This window comes from Somniosus microcephalus, chromosome 27 (assembly GCF_052327205.1).
Source record: "Somniosus microcephalus isolate GS21.2 chromosome 27, FLI_Smic_1.0, whole genome shotgun sequence".
Taxonomy (NCBI): domain Eukaryota; kingdom Metazoa; phylum Chordata; class Chondrichthyes; order Squaliformes; family Somniosidae; genus Somniosus; species Somniosus microcephalus.
Genome location: NC_141013.1, coordinates 7,785,711 through 7,810,431, shown reverse-complemented (window position 1 = coordinate 7,810,431; position 24,721 = coordinate 7,785,711). Strand labels below are relative to the sequence as shown.

At 42.7% G+C, this 24,721-nt stretch overlaps 1 protein-coding gene across 2 annotated transcripts in view; it reads left to right on the top strand.

Annotated features, from left to right (window-relative positions):
- aagab (alpha and gamma adaptin binding protein) overlaps positions 1 to 24,086 on the top strand; it is a 38,642-nt gene extending 14,556 nt beyond the window's left edge. Inside the window, exons 2-10 of one of the 2 annotated variants that reach the window (XM_085968442.1) lie at positions 6,811 to 7,001; positions 9,187 to 9,283; positions 10,849 to 10,938; positions 12,153 to 12,236; positions 16,454 to 16,536; positions 18,730 to 18,814; positions 18,905 to 19,009; positions 19,506 to 19,555; positions 22,029 to 24,086. In XM_085968442.1, the coding sequence (XP_085824568.1) occupies positions 6,811 to 7,001; positions 9,187 to 9,283; positions 10,849 to 10,938; positions 12,153 to 12,236; positions 16,454 to 16,536; positions 18,730 to 18,814; positions 18,905 to 19,009; positions 19,506 to 19,555; positions 22,029 to 22,106 (863 nt within the window). In that variant the 3' untranslated portion in view covers positions 22,107 to 24,086. Of the gene's footprint in view, positions 1 to 6,810; positions 7,002 to 9,186; positions 9,284 to 10,848; positions 10,939 to 12,152; positions 12,237 to 16,453; positions 16,537 to 18,729; positions 18,815 to 18,901; positions 19,010 to 19,505; positions 19,556 to 22,028 lie in introns of both variants that reach the window. The other variant, XM_085968440.1, reaches the window with a different exon arrangement.
- The last annotated feature ends 635 nt before the right edge of the window (positions 24,087 to 24,721 follow it).

The window sequence follows — 24,721 nt, the reverse complement described above, 5'->3', positions numbered from 1 at the left end:
TGTGTTGATGACCATAGAGGTGAGATACCCGAGGGCAGTAGACACCGATGGAACATTAGCTGCCCATTTCCACCCACGGCACCCTAAAGGCGGAGGAGGAGGCGGAGATTCTGTGCTGTATCACATTAGGGTGTACTACTGGTAATGGCGGACGTAAGTTCGGATGAACGAAAAGCATCATATACGAAGCATGTTGCACAACATTTGAAATGTGTTGACTTAAGTTTTTTTTTGGTTGGACGATACCACTATACTAAGTAATCTGGTGAAAATGCTGCTAGTTTACTAATTCTATGGATCTACTTTTACTTTAAATGGTGTATTAATTTTTTTTAACCAAACCCTAATATGGATGTCCTTTTAGCGCCATAGAATTGCCCTAAATCGCATGTAGACATGTAGTGCAACAAAGAGCAGCAGCAGCAGTATAGTTGCAAAACTCCAGAATGTGTTTTTCATTCAACTTGTAGCCACCATTTCTTTTTTCAGTTTGACGCCTGAATTGTATGCAGCCACTTTCCATAAGAGGGTTGTGAATCTTTGGAATTCTCTACCCCAAAGGGCTGTGGCTGCTGAGTCGTTGAGTATATTCAAGGCTGAGATCGAGATTTTTGAACTCTAGGGGAATCAAGGGATGTAGGGATCAGGCGTCAAAGCGGAGTTGAGGTAGAAGATCAGCCATGATATTGAATGGCGGAGCAGGCTTGAGGGGCTGTATGGCCTACTATTTCTTATTCTTAAGTGTTTGTGTAGTCGTTTTCCTGCCTCATTAACAAACCACAAAGAAATGTTTAATTTTCAATTAGTAAAAATGATTGGTATGTAATTTGTGTTAGACTGGATAACACTACAACTTAACTCTGAATCCAGATGGCTACCTAAAGCAGCGAATTTTCAAACTTATCTACGTGAGGGACCCTTTGCAAATATTGACACTGTCTTAACTTCCGAAAGACCATTTCAGCTACACAAAGGAAACCTCTCTGGCCTAAGCCACTCAGGTTTCACTCTTGTGCTTAGTGACCTCTGACGTCTTTGGTTGAGAGCCTCGTAATGCACTCCAACATTTTTTGTTAATAGTTTCTTTAAGAAATCAGGATTTATCTTGCGTTATTTCAAATTTGATTGCAGCATTTCTTTTTGCGGGGGGGTGGGTGTTTGGGGAGGGGGGCGGAAGGTAAAACAAAGCGGTCAAGAGGTAACGAAAAGAGGCTGCCACCACCGTGCCAGGACTCCCTTTTGTACTGCTGTTCTCTACGACATTGTTTGCCCCTCTCACCATCTGTCACCATCTGCCTGTTTTGAATTTTGCTGCTGGAAATGGCCTTTTCCTACTGACTGTACAAGAGCGTACACACACAGTCTCTTGTATTTACATGTTGCTAATGATTAAATTAAAACATCCCCCGAGCAAAATTAAAACCCATTCTGCTGCACTTTTTTCTCATGACTGTCCCAGGAGAGAGTCCCCAGATGCAGCACATTTTGATCTTCCTGTACTGCTGTGTCCAAGAATAAGAATTGACGTAACTTTTAAATTCTTATTGCTTAGTTTTGCTAATTGTTTTCTTCTATTTTGGATCTTTCTGCTTCCTGTATACGCAACATCTTGTTTCTGAGCAGCGGTTGACTTTGCTTCATACTGTGGAGCTCCATGGGTGCATGTAAAATTGACCTCCATATTCCCATGAATTTGCCTGTATCTCAAGCTGCGGACATTAACACATGTAGGAGTTCTGCTTTAACCAATGAAGCAAGAGTGCTAAAGACGGCCCTTTCCAAACTTGCAGTAACACAAACTTCGACCAGGGCTAACCAGCGTGTACGAAATATAAGCACAGATAGAATTGAGTTACCTGGGCTCGATATGCCTACGGGCCGTAGTTTGGACATCTCTACTGCACAATAGATACAACGACACCAACACTCTGTCCTTGGGAGCTATCTCTTGATCACTGAGTGCTGCCGGTGCGGAATATAAACAGCTGTAAATGCTTAGGTCAGTGCCCCCGTTTTGACACCTGCCTAGGGAAGGGCTGACCTCTCGGCTCATACAGACAGGTCAGTAATGTGCTTTTACCATTGCCAGCCTGTATAATCCATCCTCTGACATCAGAAATATCCAGGCCAGACTGCCAAAGATGATTTTGCACACATGCAGTCATCCATTCCGCAGTGTGAGCAGAGTAGATTTGCCATGTGAAGTGGGTTATATCACATAACTGGTCCCCCTGGAAGCAGTTCTGTAATATAAATGTGGTATAAAATGAGGAGGAGGTGCAGAAGTGCTCTGTGGTTTGGCTTTATTTGGTTCCCTACCCCTGAGCTAGAATTTGCCATGGGGACAGTTCTGGGTGGCAGAATCGCTGTTGTAGCTATGGGTGGCAGAGCATATGGCTCCTTTTATTAGTATGGTTTTTGAAGTCTTGCTTGTGGAGGATGTTCTGTAAATATTGACGCACTTTCATGGGCCCCTAACTTCCAAAAGGAAAGCAGAAGATATATTGTACATCTTCTCCTAATTCAAAGAAAAAGGCGACTTGCATTTCTACGGCACCTTTCATGACCACCGGCCGTCCCAAAGCGCTTTACAGCCAATGAAGTACTTTTTGAAGCGTAGTCACTGTTGTAATGTAGGAAACGCAGCAGCCAATTTGCACACAGCAAGCTCCCACAAACAGCAATGTGATCATGACCAGTTAATCAGTTATTTAGTGATACTGATTTGAGGGATAAATATTGGCCAGGGCACTGGGGATAACTCCCTTGTTCTTCTTCGGAATAGTGCCACAGGATCTTTTACGTCCACCTGAGAGAGCAGACGGGGCCTCAGTTTAACGTCTCATCTGAAAGACGGCACCTCCGACAGTGCAGCGCTCCCTCAGCACTGCACTGGGGTGTCAGCCTAGATTTTTTTTTTTGTTTTTTTTGTGTGCTCTAGTCCCTGGAGTGGGACTTGAACCCACAACCTCCTGACCCAAGAGGCGAGGGTGCTACCCATGCTGACACTTAGTCACTTTTTGTTCAAAAATTCGAATTAACTGACGTAAAGTAGAATGTACACAGCAACAGATACAGTGTGGAAATATCTCAAATTCAGACATCTGCCTCCAGGGATTCCAGTTTGAAAATCTTTGCATATTGGAATGAAAGTTTTACAGCTGGTGTGGAATAAAACCTTCACTTCTGTCTCTAGTCAACTTGAGGGGGTAATCTCCATTGATGTGTCTGTCTCACTAGCTAGAAACCCTCTTTGAATAATCATATTTGGTTCACAGCTCTGTAGTGTGTTCTGTCCATTTGGTAACCAGTAGCTGTTGGCAATCGAGTCCTTCAATCGCCCAAGATCTGGCATCAAACTTAATTCACATGAAATAATAAAACACAAAGCTGGAAAGATTAGGGTGAACTCCAAGTTGGTGTTGAGTGAACTGCAGCTGCCCTGGGGCCTTGTGTGAGGCATCCTGTGTTAAAACTGTTTCTGTTTATACCAATCTCTCCGCCTTCAAGCATTGACATTACTATTGGGTTGTACGGTTCTTTGCCATGGGGATGCCTCACGCAATTGCACAGTAAGCTTACTACTGTCTCCAATTCGTGTTTTGTGCAGGTTTATTGTGTCAGTTGGAACCTACCGTGGCTATTCTGAACAATTGGCCATGACTCTTGGTTCTTACCTGCAGGTGTGGGGCAAGTTTAAGCCTTGTTCCTTCCCCAAATGCCGCCTAATAGTACAGTAGAAATAGTAGACACAAAATGGGAGGGAAGAAAAACTCGGCAGAATTTAAGGCATACTTGCTGTACCTGAGACATGTTGCTCCGGCCGATTACAGGAATGAACATGACAACTGCACACATAAATTTTAAAATATTCAGAGAAGAATTAATTATCCTTTACAGTATGTCTACTAGTTGCCTTGTTAATGTTTACAAAGCATAAAATTGTGCTGTTCCAAGATTAGTATTACGGGCCATCTTTTATAAGTTCTCTCGTTTGGTTTTCTCCCCATCTGTCCTTGAGTCATAGGCGAGTGCTGGAGTCCCGTTCAGTGGGTGCAGGTAGCCCTCTGGTATCTTGCCCATGCGGCTATTCTTCATATGTGTGTGTATTGTCAGTGAAGCTATTTGACCAAGGATGCCATCCCAATTCAATCCAAACCTGGCTTCACTTGCTGTCCACACTTTCTAGCACTGGGTAGTAATCAGGAGCAGGACTTTCTCCGTGACTGTGGTGCACTATCCCTGCTTGTCTTCCTCTACTCTCCGCAGCCCTTGACGTGGATGATCACACCGTCCATCTCCAACACCTCTCCACTGTTGTCCAGCTTGGTGGAACTGCCCTTGCTTAGTTCCACTCTCGCCTCACCAATCACAGACACAGCATCTCCTGCAATGGCATTTCTTCCCGTTCTCTCACCAAAGATCTATCCTGAGATCCATCCTCTTCCTCATCTACGTGCTGCCTCGTGGCATCGTCCTCTACAGACTTGGGGTCAGCTTCCTCCTCTCTACTTCCACCACTTCTTTCAGCCCCTCCACTGCATTTGTATTATCAAACTGCTTGTCTGACATTCAGTCTTGGTCGAGCTGCAATTTCCGCTAGCTAAACATTGGGAAGATGAAAGCAATCATCTTCAGCCCCAACCACAAACTTGGTACCCTAGCCACTGATTCCATCCCCCTCCCCGGCCACTGTCTCAAGCTGAACCAGGCTGCTCGCAACCTCTACATCCTATCTGACCCGAGTTGAGCTTCCGACCCCATATCCTCTCCATCATAAAGACGGCCTACTTCCCCTTCTGTAACATTGACTGCCTCCATCTACACCTCAGCCCATCTGCCGCTGAAAACCTCCTCGTGCTTTACCTCCAGACTCGACTATTCCAATGCTCTCCTGACTAGCTTTCCGTCCTCCACCCTCTGTAAGCTTCAGCTCATCCAAAACTGCTTCCGGTATCCTATCCTTCACCATTCATTCCTATCCTTGCTGACCTACATTGGATTAGAATCATATAATTCTACAACACACAGGAGGCCATTACTGTCACTCTGTTGTTTAAATCTCTATTGCCTTGTCTCTCCCCATCTCTAACCTCCTCAAGCCCTATGTCGTTTCCGCCCCCCCCCTGCAAAAAAACTCTCCATTCCTCTGACTCCAGCTTTTCGTGCATCCTCCCCTCCCTGACCCCACTACTGATGGTCCTGCTTTCAGCCACCTAGGCCCATGCTCTCTAATTCTCTCCCTAAACTCTTCCGCCACCAGCTATTAAGACCCTCTTTTTAAAAACTACCTCTTGGTCCAAGCTTTTGGTCACCTCTCCCAATATTTCCTTCCTTTGGCTCAGTGTCCGCTTTTTACACCTCTGAAGTGCTTTGGGATCTTTTTGACATTAGAGGTGCGATATAAATGCAAGTTTCTGTTGAACCGTAGCTGATATTTTCTCCTTCCTACGCAAGCTCTGTTGAAACTTTTTGTACTGTACAGGATCTAGACTGATGATTAAAGTATGAACTCTTTCCCTGCCCTCTACTTCTGCACTGCTTTCCTGGCAAGCACAAATGGTGAGGTGTTGTGAAAGCTCCGTTGGTGCCCTGCCAGCCTTTTGTGGGCACTTTGGAAATGAAAGATGCTGCCCTGTTGACACTAATAACGTGTGTCATTGCACTTCTGCCCAACACTGTGTGGGTTTAAAGGGGCACTGTTGCCTGGTGAAAAGTACCTTCAGAGATACATTTACTCAGTTTTGCAAACTAAGGACTGTCGAGTGACTCTGGGTGGTGTATTCCTATTGCTTATGTAATTAGTGAGTGCAATATAAACTTGCTTATAGGGCTTGGAATGGCATTTGAAATGTGAAGTCATTTAAACAAGGCTTTAAGCATTGAACTTCTGCATTGTTGGAAAGTTTTTTTGGAAGGTTTAAAAGCCTCCATAATGTACTCTGCATCAATGCACATCACCATCTTCATTCTTTGGTGTGGGCAATTAAATTCAAAGCTATTTTTGTAACAGTTGTAAAAGAAAAAGCCCAACAAACTAGAAGTTTATATAATGCTTTGCTGCAGCTATGGCCTAGTACAGTATTACAGGCTTTAATATAAACCCAATGTGCTAGTTATTTTATGCATTGGGTAACATTGGCACTGGCCAAATAATTCTAAAGTTTATGCCTGAAATTTTACTGTAAAATGAGCTAAATTTTAGAAGAATTTTAACTTTCTTCCTCTTGACAGTTCTAAATGAAAAGTGAGAAGTTATTGGACCAAACAGGAAAAGGATTATGAACATCTTTATTTTTGAAACTCTGAACCTTTTGTGGTCTGTGAAATTGGAACAGGTTACTTTCTAATCTAGTAAAATTGTGCTTCATTTCTCTTCCCGACCCCCCAAACAAATGTCTCCCTTCGTCTTCTGATGATCCTGGATATGACAGCCATGTAATATCTCTCTCTAAGTGCCCATTCATCGTGTGTATCTTGGTGGTGAGTGTTGGTAGGTAACCTACCCACAGGGGACATTACAGCCAAACCCACACTTCCTTTGCCATCAGGGGTCACAAATTAGAAATTTGGTCAACGGAGCCCTGGCTTTTTCTCCTCCAACCCCCACCCCCCCTTCCCACCGACTTCAGGGGTTTGATGTCCATTGTAGCATCTCTGCTGAGGTCAGCCAACACAGATTAGGAATCAAAGCTGGGATCTTCTGGCCCATGACAATGCTACACTGGTTTGTTAAAGTGCATCAATTTAACCTCCGCTCTCACTTTTCTATGTTTAATTATCTTAAGTTGATTGCTCTCCCGTTTTTAGACATTATTGGAGCAGATGACCTTCCTGAATACACTGGCCCCAGGAATGAAGTCCGGTTCTACCCATGGACTATAGATAACAAATACTACACAGCTAGTGTTCAGCTGTGTGTGGTGCCCAACAAATTCATACTGACAAAGGAGATCGCTGATTCTGTGGAGGCCTTCCTGATTTACTTTGACAGCACAACAGTAAGGAAAACCTGTTTCTTATTATATCTTTTATTACCTCTAAGGATGTAATTTTTCTCATGTCCTGAGTACTACACAGGGATCAGTGAGCAGTCTCCAACTGACTCCAAGCCAAATCAAAACTACTGAAATCGCAATTTCTTGATTTCCACTCTGTGGTGCAAGTGAAAGTTGCTCAAATTTTTGTTTGACCATGTTCAGTAAAAATGTGGAGGGGTGTAAAGAGGAGACATATTGAACCCAAACTATGTGCAACTCATTTCCACTAAACCACCCATGTTTAAGGTAAACTTAGATTTTCGACCACAGTTTGGGTTCATGCCAGGTACTGTATTTAGAATATTGCTTACTTAACATGTACTGAGCGCCAGTATTATGATCTGGGCTTGGCATTTGAATCCACATGGGCACAGTTAGTGAAGCTACACTGTTTATATTGGTGAGCAGCTCCATTAAACACTGATGTTTTTCATAAAATCCACATCCGTATGTGTGCACATGTTATATTGTGCACATACGCTGCTTTTATTTTTCCACCTCTTTATGCCAATTTTCTCCCAGCTTCTCCTGAAAGCATTGACCCCTTGCTAGCACATGGTTCCACAGACGTTGAGTGTTCTCAAGTGCCTTGTCCAACTAGCCATTTTTCATACGTGAACCTAGATTGAGTGTCGGCAAGCATTTTAACTGAAGGAGCATAGGAGCTGAGTCCAATGCAGTCCTCGCTGCTTTTTATGCATGCATTTTCAGCAGTGGTTACTGGATAGTAGTCTGGGACATGAACCCTTGCTGGATTTCTCTGCCTACCCCCAGGAATGCAAAGATAAATTATAACACATGTATCGTTTCCCTGGCTGAGATTGGCTAATTCAACAGGTGGGAATCCTGGTACCCATCTGGCCTTGCTCACTGCCTCAACCAGCTGAACCATCAGGTGAGCCTGGCACCTATAATATCAGTTTGCTGCTATGGCCAAGACTGTAAGGATTTGAGTCATGAGTCTCGCTCCAGTTTATATTCTTCTTTTGGTCCAAATCTGTTTTCTGTCTAAGAAAGATTATTCCAACTCTTCCCACACCCCTGCCTGGTGGATCTGTTTGATAATGGCAAATGAAAGAAGAGAGAGATTTGCATTTATATAGCGCCTTTCACAACCTCTGGACGTCCCAAAGCGCTTTACAGCCAATGAAGTACTTTTGAAGTGTAGTCACGGTTGTAATGTGGGAAACGCAGCAGCTCCTACAAACAGCAATGTGATAATGACCAGATACACTCTTTTAGTGATATTGGCGGTTGTTTCTCTGCAGAAGTCTGCCCTCTGCCACAATAAAAGCAATTGGCCTTCATCCACTCTCAATACCAAACACACCATTTCCACAGCGGTATTGTGTACATCCCACACTTTACAAAATGATAACTTCGAATCTGTTTAACCAATTTCAAATTCCAAATTTTTAATTTTATAAAGATTCAACTTAGCGCTATTAATGTTGGCCAGTTTTGGAGTTCTTATTTTACTTGCCAATGGTGGTATCATGGGGTTGCACTAGGAAGAGTACGGTGTGGAAACCATACATTTGTACTATCAAGGGAAGTGGTGCTGATAAATGGAGGGCTGCCTCTGTGAATTGAAAGGGGGGGAAAGGTAAGATTGGCTTCATGAACTAGTGGGGTTGGGGAAAGTAGAATGCCTCATGAACTGGGAGGAAGGGAAAGAAGAGTGGCTCTGTGAATGGGGAGGAGCATGAACAACCACAAACTTTTTTTAAATGTGGGAAAATTGAGAGAAATGCGTGCTTATCCAGAAACACTGTGCCATAATTAGGATCACTGGAAAATTAAAATTTTAAGCAATCTGACCAAAACATATCCACAGCAGCTTGCAAATTTTGAACAAGTAATGAAGGAAAATTCCTGGAATTTTTGCCACAAAATACTGCCGTTTTCTAGTTGCCTTGAGCATTTATCTGAGAGGAAGTGACTCCCTTCTCCAAGCTAGGGCGTTTCCATGTTTTACCTATGCTTGGAGCACTAATGAACTCTCATTTTCAGATATGTTTAAGGGGTGGGGCGAAGGTTTGTTAACACAATGTCAACTTGGAAACTTGACTAAAATTTCTCGATGTACAGCTTTGATCGTTTGACATTGTTTTTACCATTAAGTTGTACTTTTTTTTTCCCTCAGAAGTCGGGCCTTGATGAGGTATCTACTTGGCTTCCTCTGACACAAGAGTGGTCCCCTGAGGTTTTGATTCTGGTGTGTGACAGAGTTTCAGACAATGGTATTGTATTCAATTGCTGAATTTCTATATTCACTACAAATTTGGGATTTTTGGGTGATTATTGGATAAATTCTTGCAGGGATATGGGAAAAGAGCAGGGAAGTGGGACTAACTGGATTGCTCTTCAAAAGAGCTGGTGCAGACTCGATGGGCCGAATGACGACCTTCTGTGCTGTACTGTTCTATGATTCCATAAATGGGCCGTGCCTTTAGAGTTTGGTTGTACAACAAGTCATTATTGAGCCTAGTGGAAAGTTTAATGGCATTGAACAGAGGTGGCTTAGTGGGTAAAATGCATAGCATGGTTTGGTATTGAGCCATTATAGACCAGAAGATACCAGGTTTGATCTCCATTCTCTGCTGGGACCACCTTGGCAGAGGAAGACCACTGAGATTCTGCCCCCGGTGGCTATCCACGGACTCTTCCTGGAAGGTGCACGTGTATGGCCTCCAAGTGGGGATAGGATTAAGCTCGACTAGATTAAACGTGACTGTGGTGCCCTCAACGGCCGAACGTCCTATCGACAATCACTGTCTAGAATGATGTGAAGAACGACCACTTGAGGGAGGTACTGGAACACTGCTGGTGCCTGCTAAACTAAACCCGAGCAAGGTTCAGCACCATGCATTGGTGGCTTCGTGACCTGAACAGGGGAAAATTAAGAAAATAAGCTTTGTGTTTTTTTCCTTGTATCTCCTAGCACAAAAATGCAACTTAACATTGTGATTTGAAGATTGTTTGTTTCTTGCATTTTTTAAACCAAATTGAGGGCTAGTCTTCAGTGAGGTTTATAACAATGTAAAGGGGACTCGATATTGCATTGCAACCAGCTCAACAAAGCATGGGTTATGTAGCATTGACACTGTAGACCAGGAGCGTCCAAGCTTTTTGTCTCCATGGGCCGCTTAAGTATTTACTATTAAATCTTGGGGGTCACATATAACATTTAAATGAGTGTTCCCATTTTTTGCATATATTTTGAGCATTGTATAGTTAATAGATCTTGGTATTCTGATTTAGAACACCCACCCATGATACAACAGCACTAAGAACAGCCTTTTCTAAACCTTCAGAGCCACAAAGTTCAAACAGCACACGTAAGTGAGTAAGAAATCTAAGCACAAATAGGATTGAGTTGCCTGAACTTTGTGTGCTCAGTTACTAGGGCTGAGGTGGAGAGGCAATGATGTTTTTTGGAGGATACGTCTCTCTCTCTCCCAGGCCATCTGTGAACTGGCTGGACATGTAGGTGCATTCCTCCTAGCCCTCTACCTAGAACATTAATATGCACAACAACAGCGCAAACACGGCATTAGTTGTAATTTTGTTTCTTCCCTATTGGAGGCACCTTGCCTCTGTGTAGCACATGTCTACAAAGCCACAGCCTAAAGGAGGGCCTGCAGGGGGTGGATTTTCAATGTTGCCCTTTGTGATTCCATTCTACGTGCAGCACATCAGTGCTTTAGTACCCTCCGTCACCAAACTGCCCAGATTCTTTCAAAGTAAGAAAAGTTTTAATTTAAATGAGTGGATTTGGGTTATCTGATCATCCTTTCTCTTCCAGGGGTGAGCAGGCAAACAGCACAGCAATGGTGCATTAAAAATGGGTTTGAATTGGTGGAGCTCAATCCAGAAGAGTTGCCAGATGAAGAAGGTTTGTTTTGCATTTCAGAGCCATTATTATAGGATCTTTTAGTGTGCTGAAGTGAGCTAGAAGAACTGCTCTTTAAACTGAATACGGCATGACATATTTCCAATATTAAATCATTGGATTTAGCAGAGTTGAGAACTTTAAAAGAAATCAGCACCTACCCTGGATTATATTTTCTTTTTTTCTGCAGTTTTCTCCCTACTTCCTTCCCTCCCTCCTGAAGATGCTGTCTTTTGTTGGGGTACAGTTCCACGTGTGCCAGCAGCACTCCAGTACCTTGCCAAATGGCCACTCTATGTGTGAGTCTGTGGGCTTTTGACCACGAAAAACATCGCAAATGAGCCTGTTCCCGTCTTTGGAACTGGCGAGTGCTTTACTTCAGTGACTGGTGATCAGGAACCCTAGCTGACCCCTCCCCATCTCTTACCCGGCCCAGGAGAGTTGAGACCATGTGCGACAACTTAACTGCTGCCATGGTTGAGATCAACGAACTCAAAAACAGACAAATGGGTTGTTTTAAATAACAAAATAAAACTAACCCCCACTGTTCCAGATGGAAAAAGTCCTTTGAGAAGAGGTGGCAAATGTATTTGGCGGAGGGGGGGTGGGGGGCGGTGGAATTGGTGGATGACGTCTCTGGTATGAGGTACATCTCGGACCTAATTACTTATAAAGTGTTCAGCTGTTGCCTACTTTAAGAAGATTTGCAAGTCTTGTACCCCTACAAATCTTACTGCAGGATGGGCTGCAAGACCATTACCATTCAGTGATTTTGGTGCATCTTAAGCCTACTACAGTAGCATAGTGCCATTGCAAAGGCCGGAGAGCAGCCAACCTTCTTGCCTGGGAAGTGCGTCTGACAGGAAGGGGAGCATAAGAGAGGAGAAGGGTTAACTGGTTTTAAAAAAAATTGTAACATAATGAAGAAATTTAAATGATACATAATACAAGGAAAGGTTGAACAGTTCATGCCATCCACTCATTGAAACTGTGTCAAAGTGCAGATCCCAGCTGTCAATTGTTTATATAATAAAGCTTCTTGCAATTGTGTGTAAGTTGATCTGCCATTTTGTTGCATTAACTTCTGTCAATCATTTTTAAAGCGCACAATCTATTTTCATTTGAATTATATTTTACCTATATGTTCCCATATTCTGTGTCAGTGGTATGTCTTCAATAATGAAATTATTAAATGTGACCTATTGATATCCCTACAGATGACTTCCCTGAATCCACTGGTGTAACGAGAATTATTCAAGCCTTGAATGCAAATGTGTGGTCAAATGTTGAGATGAAAACAGGTATGAAACCTGAGAAGTTGTTTTTTTTTTGTGTATTGATAGCAGTTCCTATTATACTGTTGATAAATGGAACTGTTCACTCTGCATCAAACTCTGTCCCAATATCAGAATAGCACCCTGACTGTACCAGTGTGACATTTTCCACTTCCTACACCAGCCATCCTGTGGATCTCTGAGTGACATTACCAGTTATGTGCTCTGCACTAGGACCTGGATTAAGACCGCCCAAACTCGCTCATGTAGGACTATTACAGCCAGGAGAGAGGGCTTTCACCCAATCAGTCCCAAAGGTGAAATAGCAGGGTCTAACTAACTGCAACATCCAGTTCACTTATTTGAACAAATCTCTATTTTGAATAAATGAAAATCTATGCAACCATACTGATACGTGACTACTTGGAAAGATTGAATTACACTCTAACAGTACAGTACTGTAACTACAAATTGTTCATAGGCAATTGCTTGAATATCCTTGATTTAAGAGATAAAATATCCAAGTTTTATCAACTTATATATAACTGAAAATTTAGCATTGTCTTTTTCAGTACGTAAATAGTGATTAGTAAAAGGATACGTCAGAAACCATTTCAATCTGGCATTCCTGGTTTATTTGGTGCTCTTTATTGATATTGATTTTTGGTTAAATGCCTACAGTTTCCACCAAATTGTAAACCTCGACAGTCTCACGAGTAGCCAAAGAAACACTCTAGACCCGTGCGGTCACTCCAGATGCACAGTAATGGTAACCAAGATCGCCTGAAGTGTTGACCACCTTCAGCCCTGGCTCATAAGGTTAAAAAGTGATGCCCTAAAGGTAGAGTTTGGTGGCCGGGCATGTTTGAGCACTAATGTGTGCTGCAACCCTAGTTTGCGAGGGTGGGAAATGCAGGTTCAATTGACTTTGTGGTACTCAGTTGACGACCTCGAACATGCTGCTAAGTTTCTGATCAGTGCCTCTCCTTACTACATACTGGGGTAAATCGGCGGAGAGAGCAGTGTTGAGGCACTTTTGCAGAAGGCTTCTGCAACTAATGGAGGCATTTTATTAAGTCTGGCAACCAACCGTCAGTAGTCAGGAACAGCACCTCATCTTCCGATTAGGCACTTTACAGCCTTCCGGACTCGATATCGAGTTCAACAATTTCAAATCATAACCTCGGCCCCCATTACATTTTTACTTTTTTTTATCCACGCCTTTGTTTTTGCCCTTCCCCCCCCCCCCCCCTCTTTTTTTTCTCTCCCACATGGCAGCTGTCTCCCATTCTGCCAGCGCATTTCACACCTAATCTAGAGCCGTCTTTTGTCTCCACTAGTCCTATCACCATCTCGTCTCGTTTTGAATGCCTCTTAATGTCTCTTCACTTCTCTTCTCTTTTGTTCTCTCCCAGCCTGGCCTTTCAATCTATTTCATTTCCTGTGCTTTTTCAGTCTTGACAAAGGGTTTCGACCTGAAACATTGACTCTATTTCTCTCTCCACGGATGTTGCCTGGCCTGCTGAGTTTTTCCAGCATTTTCTGTTGTTATTTCGGATTTCCAGCATCTGCAGTATTTTGCTATCGTAACTGTCAGTAGAATCCTGGAACCAGATCTTTGCCATTTCATGCACCCTAATTATCCACAAAAATGAGCACCTAAATATTGGTGCTCAACTTGAAGTAAAAATTAATTTTCACTATTGATATCTTTGCCTCTTGCATAAGTATAAAACCGACAATAAGTTTTTATTCCCAAACAAAACATTCATACGAATTTCATTAAGAAATGCTTCTTGCACTAGTGTTTGTTTTTGTTTTGTGACCTGTTTGATTTTAAATGTATTTGGCCAAGCATAGACAGAATAATGCTAATTCTGGTTAGCTTCTCCATCAAGTTTATGATCTGCAACTTATCACATAACAGGCATCTTTAATCTGTTTGTGAGTGTGTTTTCTTTCTCACTGGTTTTTCTGTGTAATGTGGGACAAAAGAAGTGCTGCGGGAAGAATCTCAAGTTATTTTTTTTCTTCAAGGAGTTGTTAAATCAAAGCACTGTGCTGACCTTGATTGTGTTTTCCGGTTATCTCCTCTTCTGAAGGTGCTGACTTAGCATACAGTTCCACAGGTGTTCGCCCTCCAGTATCTTATCGAGTTGGCTCTCGTCTGTGAGCCCTGCCAGGATTGTCTGCAGGCTACTTGTAAGAATGTAAGAACATAAGAATTAGGAGCAGGACTCGGCCATTCAGCCCCTCGACCCTGCTCCGCCATTCAATAAGGTCATGGCTGATCTTCAACCTCAACCCCACTTTCCTGCCCGATCCCCATATCCCTCGATTACCCTAGAGTCCAAAAATCTATCTCTCTCTCCGCCTTGAATACGCTCAACGACTCCACATCCACAGCCTTCTGGGGCAGAGAATTCCAAAGATTCACAACCCTCTGAGTGAAGAAATTCCTCCTCATCTCAGTCTTAAATGGCTGACCTTTATCCTGAGACTATGCCACCTTGTTTTAGACTCTCCGGCCAGGGGAAACAACCTGTCCGCAATCTACCATCAATCCCCCTCAGAATCTTATGTTTCAATGAGATCACTTCTCATCCTTCTAAACTCCAGAGAATATAGGGTCTACTAGTTGGCTCCTATTTTTCTTCTTTCATTTTCCACTCCACCGCGCCCCCCCCCCCCCCGCCCCACACTTCTTATCCGGGCACCCTGTGGTGTTGAGCCTGATCTTATCAGCTGAGTCGTCATAAATCCCACCAGATCTTTGATTCGCTTTTTCCTTCCCCTGCTCCCCATTTCCAAATCCCACTGGGATACACATCGGGTTGGAATTGTGTTGACTAGAATGATATTTCAAATCTGGTTTGAATGTTTGTTTTGTTGTCACGTGATCCCAACCTGCTAATGTTAAATGATTCTTTTTCTCATGTTGCCCAAATTCAGACTAGCCTCGAGTGTTCCTCTGATTGCATTCCCAGTTCAAAAGGCTGAATTTCAGCTTGTTAATATGATATGGGTTTCTAGTTGCATTTTTTAAATGTGTAGAAAATCATTTAAAAAAAAAAAAAAAATGTTGACAATGTAGAAAGTCGAGAGCTACCAGATTTGTAGAGCTGTGACGCATTCAACTCTGTACTGCATAGAAGTGCAATTAAATTCACTGCATCATCTGTGTTTAAGTTGGCGTATAGATATTTAAGCAATATGCTATCATCTCTACACATTGCAAACAACTGCAGCAGATTATTTTTTCCATCCTCTATTTGAACATAAGTGGTGATTTAAAGGTGGTCAAAAATTGTAAGCACACTGCTTTGTTAAAAGTATCAAAAAAGCATCAGAAAATGGAGAGAACAGACCAGCTCACATTGCGCCATGTGTACTATTGGACCTCAAATTTGTTGCTGAATGTAAAGTGTTAAAAATGTTAAATTCCATCCCAACAGGAGCACGCAACCTCTGGCTTAATGTGCGTTTTTTGACTTCTCCCCTAACAAATGAACCACATAATGCGTGTTGTCATACAGGGACCATTATGTGTGATTCCCATGTGTATATTTCCAAAGTTTTGATTTCATTTTATTGTACACAAAGCAAGTAGGTGTCCATTAATGTATCGGAGAATCAAGCATAGTTAGTTATTTTCTGTGATTATGCAAAATAAAGTGTTTGATTTTAGAATTTCTTTCCCCCCTTCCCCCATCAGAAACCAGTTCAAATAGCCATTGTAAAAATGCTGCAGGCATGTGTAACAAAGCATAATCCTTTGACTGTTTCTTGATTTATCTTTTTAATCTCAATTTGTGAAAGATTTTTTGCTTCTTATATAACTAATCCACAATTTCAGACTACCGCTAACATTGCAGACACAGAATAAATAGCGCTGTGACAAAATGTTTGACTTAAAATGAGCAGCTCTCCTGTGTCATTGCTCACTGAGTCGAGGAACGTACTTGTTTGAAATAGCGGCATGAAGTACAAATGGCAAGTTGGAGCACTGCTTGGTGCTTATCTTGGGGAAAGCCAACCTCCAAAACACTGACCTCAACCCATTGATTGGCAGGAGAAAATGTCTGGTTCTGAAACGTGATTATTGGGGCTCCACAGTTCTAAACTACACAGGTGTTGACTGACGCAAGACTAATATTAAATGGTTATAAACATGAAGCCTAAATTTGGTCATTAATCTTTTAACCTAACACAAAGCACTTAGCATGCAGTTTCTTTTCTCTTAGACAGGCCACAGGACTTTGGAATTCTCAGTAGCTTAACTGGTGTGCTTGAAAATTGTGGAACAGAAGCAGAAACACAGGTGGAAGTAAGTGATTTGCTAATTAAATATTGATGCCTGGGTCTGATTGCAAGCTGTAATCCTGCCAAAGAAAGAAAAAGACTCTCATTTCTACAGTGCCTTTCATGACCTTGGGACTGTCCCAAAGCGCTTTACAGCCAATTAAGTACTTTTTGAAGTTGTAATGTAGGAAAAGCAGCAGCCAATTTGCGCACAGCAAGCTCCCACAAACAGCAATGTAATAATTACCAAATAACGTTTTTTAGTGATGTTAAGTGAGGGACAAATATTGTCCAGGACACCGGGGAGAACTCCCCTGCTCTTCTTTGAAATAGTGCCATGGGATATTTTACGTCCAGCTGAGAGCAGATTGGGGGGGGGGGGGGCCTTGGTTTACCATCTCATCTGAAAGTTGGCACCTCTGACAGTGCAGCACTCCCTCAGTACTGCACTGGGAGTGTCAGCCTAGATTTTTGTGCTCACGTCTCTGGAGTGGGACTTGAACCCACAACCTTCTGACTCAGAGGTGAAGGTGCTACCAACTGAGCCACGGTTGACTGAAGGGTTTCAGTCGATGTCCTAAAATGGTTTTGGAACCCAAAGATGATTACCTTGTAATCCCTCCCTTTTTATATCTTTTATAATAATTGTGTTTTGAGGGAGGATGGCACCAGCCAGTCATAGTCCATTTTGTGTGGGTATTGGGGATGACGGTAAATGTGGTAGATGTATAATGTCCTTATGTGAAAGGCCAACAAATATGAAAAATGTTGGCCTTTCCATTGGCTTCCTTGATGAGGAATGCAGGACACAGTCCCCACAATGTTGATTTACTCAAGCGATCATGGCGCAGCCCAGCACCTTGCTGTTTTGAAGAACTGATTACTGAAGCATCAAGTTTCGATGCTCTGCTTAGTGCTTTCATCAATTGACGGGATCAGCTTTGTGAGACAAAATCCTCATTAATTTCCTCCACCTGCTCATGCCATGTAGTTCAATGGGCAAGGCCAGGCAGTTATGTAATATGGGAAAATTGTATTTTTTCCCCCAGTTACTAAAAAAAATTGCAAGGGGTCTGTGGCTAACTGCAGCTCCCACTGTAGCGCTAAACCATTAAGGCCAGAAGATCCCAAGTTCCATTTCCAGTTACTGTTGAGTTAATTGACCTCAGCTGGAATGCTACAAATTAGCCCCGGAACCCCTGGATTGTGGAAGGGAAGAATCGGCCAGAGTTCCCGCTCCTAAATGAGATCCAGTAACTTGCTGCTGGAAAGTGCTTGTGTGTTGACTTTGGTTGGACTACGGTTTGGGTGCAACTGTGCCGAAACTTGCTGCCTAACCTCGCACATGAAGAATGACCACTCGGTCGAGGTATTGAAGGATGTTCACCGTAAGCTGTGCTTTGTTCTGCGCGGCCTGTTTCTTTCAGTGCGCGGTCCCTTTAAATTTCTGCGCCTGCGCGGTATTCCCGATGTAAAAGCTTGTGAGCAGCCTGGGCGGGGCCTTGCAGACCTGCAGTTTAGAAGGAACATTGCTGTACAGTACCTGAGTGAATGCCATCCGGCAAGTCATTTGTAACTAGCAATTGGATCTTTTGTGGTGTTGCCCACAGAAGGTCGGGACAAATCGAAACAGTAATGCTGTCGATATAGGTATGAGGATCTAGTGGTAGCAGTCCAAAACCAGGGGCCATAAATACAAGATAGTCACTAATAAATAATTCAGGAGAAACTTCTTTACCCAGAGAGTGGTTAAAATGTGGAACTCGCTACCACAGGGAGTGGTTGAGGCGAATAGTATAGATGCCTTTTAAGGGGGAAACTAGATAAATATGAGGGAGAAAGGAATAGAAGGATATGCTGATGGGGTTAGATGTATTCAAGTGAGAGGAGGCTCATGTGGAGCATAAACACTGACGCAGACTAGTTGGGCTGAATGGCCTGTTTCTGTGCTGTAAATTCTATGTAAGTGTGCGTCTCCAGTTATGGCTGTGTCACAGAATGTGGATGCCCAAATAAGTGTGCGACACAACATAGCAAACTTAATATTACATAGTATTTACAGCACAGAAACCGGCCATTCGGCCCAACTGGTCCGTGCCGGTGTTTATGCTCCATATAGGCTTCCTCCCACCCCTCTTCATCTCGCCCCATCAATGTATCCTTCTGTACAAATGAGTACTTTGTAATTAATCAGTCTGCCACAATTCTGTTAATACAGTACCACAGCCTTACAGAACCCGATGCTGAATCACTTGCAGAGGACAGCAATACGGTGGCAGCTCTTCAGACCGACAGTGTCATAGGTATGGAAATCCAATAATTATTTTTTTCCAGACGTACTGCTCTTTTTACCAGTGTTTGGCTGATGTTCTGTATGTTTGTTTGCCTAGCAGATCCAATGTTGCATTTGGATATCCAAGAACTCGCCACCCTTACCACAGGTGAAGTTGACTGTGAAAACTTTGAGCGTTTGTTTGAGAAGCTGAAAGAAATGAAAGGTGGGTTTTGCACTTGGAATCAGTTTTCACAAAGGCGATGGAAATGAATCTTACCGACACATTATCTCAACTCGGCTGCTGTGTGAGCATTCTGTTTACCTTAAGTTGAGTCGCTCCGGTTCTGTCCGACAGGAAATTGGGATGTTGGTGTGACAAAATATACACTTAAATGTGTACTACTTGTAGCTGGGCTGAAATTTACAATTTATATACTCTGTGTTCGACATGAATGAGTCACAGAGCACATTTAACGACAATGCAATACTGTTTATATGATGGGCCGCTCTATCTAAATCAGTTGAAGTCACAGTTTCTACCTCTCTGGTTGCTAAGATTTAGAGGTGGTTTGCTGATCCCTTTTTTATGAGGGGGAAGGGTGGGGGAGAGGAATGAGAGAATTCTAGCTAAAGTGTGCATTGCTGGCACATGACTAATGGTCTGGGAATCCATCCAGCTCATTGTGTAACATGAGTAATTCTTTGTTTTAAATTGGCAGACAAAGCAGCAACGTTACCTCATGAGCAAAGGAAACTGCATGCAGAAAAGGTAAGGACCTGCAGACTTTAAGCAAAACACCAGGTGTTTGTACATTATAGCAGATCTCCTATGGCGCTGCTCATTGGGTACGTGAAAACTTGTCGCCTGAAGCACTGTGGCTAAAATGTGACGTTGCAGGAAATGTGCACTGCACATAAGACTTAATATATTGCAGATATCGTGGGAGGCTGTTGTCAAACTGACTTCGGTGTGCTGCTACTTTGCAATTTCTCCACATGAGCCATCTAGTCTAATCCCACCCCTGTTCACTCCCCATATCCTTTCATGCTTTTTTTTTTCCAGGCAACTGTCTAATTCCCTTTTAAAATAATTTATTGACTCTGCGTCAACGGTTTGTGGTAGAGAATTCTAACCACCCTCATTCTTTTTTCTAACTTTGCCATGAATTCTTCTTGTGATTCCTATCTCTGTAAACTCCTTCAGCCCCACAACCTCCCCCCCCCCCCCCCCCCCCACCGAGATATCTGCGCTCCTCTAATTCTGTCACCTTAAGCATCCCTGATTATAATCGCGCAACCTTTGGTGGCCGTGCCTTCTGTTGCCTGGGCCCTAAGCTCTGGAATTCCCTCCCTAAACCTCTCTGCCCCTCTACCTCTCTTTCCTCCTTTTAAGATGCTCCTTAAAACCTACCTCTTTGACCAAGCTTTTGGTGACCTACCCTCCTTTATCCTTATGTGGATCGGTGTCAAATTCTTTGTCTTAAAATAGTCCTGTGCAGCACCGTGGGACGTTTTACTACGTTAAAGGCGCTATATAAATACAAGTTGTTGCTGTTGATTAATCTTAAATTTGTTCTCTCATTACCACCTCTTGGACCAGTGGAAACAATTTATCGCTAGTTATCTGATTATGACCTTTTATAATCTTTAAGACCTCCTATCAGGTTACCCCTGAACCTTCTTGACTCTAGTGGGAAAAAAACTTGGATATCTCCATTCTTTCTTCATAACTCTAACCCTTCATCTCTGGTAACCTCCTAGAGAATCTATGTTGCACTTTTTCCATTGCTTTTATATCTTTTTTTATAATGGGAGTCCCCAAAACTGTACACAAGCACTCTTCTGTAAACTTTCAGTGATTCTTACAATAGTTTCATTCAGTGAGGCACCACCTTGTGGAGCAGCTATTTGGCATTAATGGCTAGAATATTATAATATAGCTGATGATAAAAGGACTAAAAACTGCCTCAAACACGTTGAGGGTGTTGTCCTCGATGAGATTACTATCTCGATAGTCACCTTGAGAATCTATTATTCAGTAGAATATAAGTCAGAGAAAGTCATGATCAAATTGTATAGTGCTCTGGTCAGAGAGTATTACGTCCAGTTCTGGTCACCAAGTCACAGAGGAGACATTACTGTGCTGGACGCAGTGCAGAGAAGATCCCTAGTGTCAAAGGTCTTGCGTTACGAAGAAAGACTGGAGAAACCTGGGCTTTCCAACCTGGAAAGGAGGCATCGGAGAGGTGCTATAGAGGGATACAAGATAGTAAGAATGGAAGAGATAAATCCAAAATATTACTGTAAATAAAAAAAATAAAAAAATTGCAGGAGCAAAGGGGTGCAGGTTGAAATAGTGAAGGGCAAATTGAGGACTGATCAGGAAATTCTTATTCAGTGATCAACGTATGGAATAGGCTTCCAGATAGAGTACTGGAGGCACAAACTCTGGGCATGTTTATGAAACCGTTAATGGGGAACTTCAGGATATTTCTGGATAGATGAATTTAAGTGGGCTGAGTGGCTTTCCTCATCCATGACTATCTTGGTGATGATGTTTCTACTATGTAAAATGGTATGAATGATGAATATCCAAATACTGAAGTGTCGTAGGTGCAGAAGTGCTTTCAGAAAACATTGGAAAGGCATAGCTGGTGCATCTAAAAGGATTGGGTAATGTTTTGGGGTCTTCACCCAAAACTGTGCGCTTCAGAGGCCAACGAACCCGCTATTTCTGCACTTTACTTGGTTTTATTTCATATTTACAATTTTTTCTTTTTGTCTCTGATGGAGAGTACCTGACTTCTTTTCATCCCATTTCTTGCCTATTCTTCTCCACCCCCCCCCCCCCGCCACTCACCAAGTTGAGTGTCCATGTGCAAAATAACCTGATCAGTCCCAAATAAACGTTTACTGGAAAATAGTAATGTTATCGTGGAGATCCACCAACACAAGCTGGTAAAATTGATTTTTATTTAAGCTCAATTGCTGCAGGCCAGATGAACATTTTGGCCAAACTGGCTAAAGAATTTACTGACTTCGGCTAGCTCTAAAATAGATTTGTTTCAAAATATAATTTTATGTCGTCTTTACTTATGACTACTCTCTCTTTCTCACGCTGCCCCCTTCCTGATAACGTTGTCTCATGCTCATCCTGTTTACAGTGAAGATGAGCAACAGTTTACAGATTACAGTGGGGGGGTGTTTTCCATTCACACATCTCGCCCTATTTCATTTGACAGGTTGCTAAAGCCTTTTGGATGGCCATTGGCGGAGACAGAGAAGAGATTGAGGAGCCGTCTGATGAAGAGAATGACTAAGGGTTTCGTCATTTTTGTGGTTTTTCAGATGAAAGATTTTATCTTGTTGTGTCAGCCAGTGTTCTGCTTGCGTCTCTCGCTGGACGTTTCATTCCCAGGGTTGCCGGGTCAAGGTTTTTCATGCAACTGCAGAGCCAACACTGCAGCCAAGTCGATGTTTTGAATGAACTGAATGAATAAGATACAGGAAACTTTTTTTTATCCGGCACTGACGGGACCGATGTGGTGCCGGTTCATCAAAAATTCCGGATAACCGAAAGCTATAGTAAAAGATACGGAGCTGAGAGCTCCGTATAAAGCAACTAACCCTGTTGCTTAGCAACAGCTTCAGAACAATGGCCACAAGTTGCAAGCGTCTCTGTAGCTTAGCAACAGCTGCAGCCACACCCTTGCACAGCAACAAGTAATAAAAGTTACCTGAACCTACTCCTGAATTTTGCCGGTTAACCGAGATTTCTGGTTATTTAGGTGCCGGTAAATCGAAAGTTTCCTGTATGGATCTTCTTCTGTGTTTTCCCCTATCTCAACCGTACTTATTTATTATAGACTAAACATCTGAGCTAAGTAACCTCCTGGGAGGACGCATCGTTTCCCCCCCCACCCCCTTCCTCTCTATGCTGCACCTCCCTCCAATATCTTGGACATTGGTTACATTAACTGGTACTGGTTTGAGTACCTTTTTTGAGCCTTCCCACTCCTAGTGCACTCAGTCTTACCCAGACCCTTTGCTCTTTTATTAAGCAGAATAGGATTGTGTATAGAGCAGCTGTTTCACTCATGCACTTCATTGCTAGGGTAGTGCACTTATGATAAATGTACAGTGGAGTAACCAGTACCACACTAATATCAAACACCAAGAATGCAGTGCGTCTTAAGAGAAATTTGTTACAGATTCAGCATAAAAGCTGTGATTAACTGGTTCATTTGCACGGTGCATGATGAACATGGTTAATAGCCATGATTTGGTACGGCTTGGAAATGTGCACAATTCAGTGTGTTGAGAAATGTGCGAAGAGAATAGCATAAAATATAACAATCCAGAGGAAAGTTGAGTAACTTTCATGGAAAAAAAAATAAACTTATAACATTCAAGGAGGGAAGATGTTATGTTTATATCTTCATGAGAAACTGCCCCTAAAGATTTTTGCTACATATCAGGCACAAGTATAAACTGTGCTCTTATTGCCACGTGATTCTGGTGTGTCCTTATTTTTAGTGCCTTCCATTGGAAAAAGATGGAAGTGCAAGCAGACAGGAAAATTACACTGCTGCAGATCAATACTTCACGTAGCAAAGGAGCAAGAAACACACAAGCCTCTTCTCCGCAGAAAATTATCTTTTTTAAACTGGCTTCTTTAATGTTGGGGTCCATTCCTTTTGCAGTTAACTGATTGATTGGACATGCCATTCCCGTTGAGGAATGTGGTGGTACACAGTGTACCCCCTCATCCCTCTGGCAGCTGCCTTCAAATCCTCTCCAGACAGATGCCATGAGTGAGTGTCTCTTCTGTCCACAAAGATACTGTGTGAAATCAATTTAGGCCAACTGCTCCAGTTCCCAGTGGGCAGATACCCACTGCATGAAACTGCCCCTAACTGAGCACTATTTTGGCTGTCTTGCTCAGAAGCAACAGGATGGTGTAGGAAATGCGAAAATGTTGCCTTGGTACAATAAAAAGTGTACTTTAGGGTGGTGCTGCAGTACATGATTGGGAGCTTTACTCTGCCTTTAACCTTACTACGCCTGATGTGGGAGTGCTTGATGCTGACGCTGGATGTCCAAAGTGGGGTAATGTTCCATTTCTCAGTGCTAACAACCCTCACCTCTGAGCAAAATATGTCATAAATCAGAATGACAGACAAATGAATATTCTATTAGAATTTCTGAAGAATCCTTTTAAATAGGTTACCTGATCAAAAATGCTAATCTTTATTGTATTGTGTAAAAATTAAATAAATTTTATGTGTATACATCTTCTACTTGTGCTTCCTGTTTGAGCATTTTTCTTTACATGTAAGTTTGTATCCTGGATAGAGGGGAAAGAATCAGCCAGGGTTCCTGCTCCTGTTCAGTATTCAGCATCCCCTGCTCGAGTGCCCACATGTGGACATCACAAGGACCGGATCGGGCTCAGTTGTGATCCCCTCCAGTCACTTGCTGTCCCGCTCGCCCATCGCCCTTGTTGACCTGCATTGGCTCCCAGTTCAATGGCTCAAGTTTAAAAAAAAAACTCATCTTTGTGCTTAAATCTCTCCATGGTCTTGCCTCATCCCTCCCCATCTAAACTCCTCCAGCTCTACCAACCCAACTTTCATTATTCCAACTCCGTCCCATTATGCTTTTCTTCATCCCACTATAGGTAGCTAAGCCTTCATCTGCCTTGGCCTTGCACCTCTGGGATCCCCTTCCTAAATCTCTCCACCAGCTCTTTTAAGACCTTCCTTAAGACCCATCTATGTTGAGCAAACTTTTGGTCACCCATCCTAAATTTTCCTTCTCTGCCTTGCTGTCCATTTTTCTTTACATCTTCGTGATGTGCCTTGGGATGTTTTTCTACATTAAAGGTACAAATGCAAGTTGTTATTTTCATCGTCGTTGCCTAGCTTACACATGA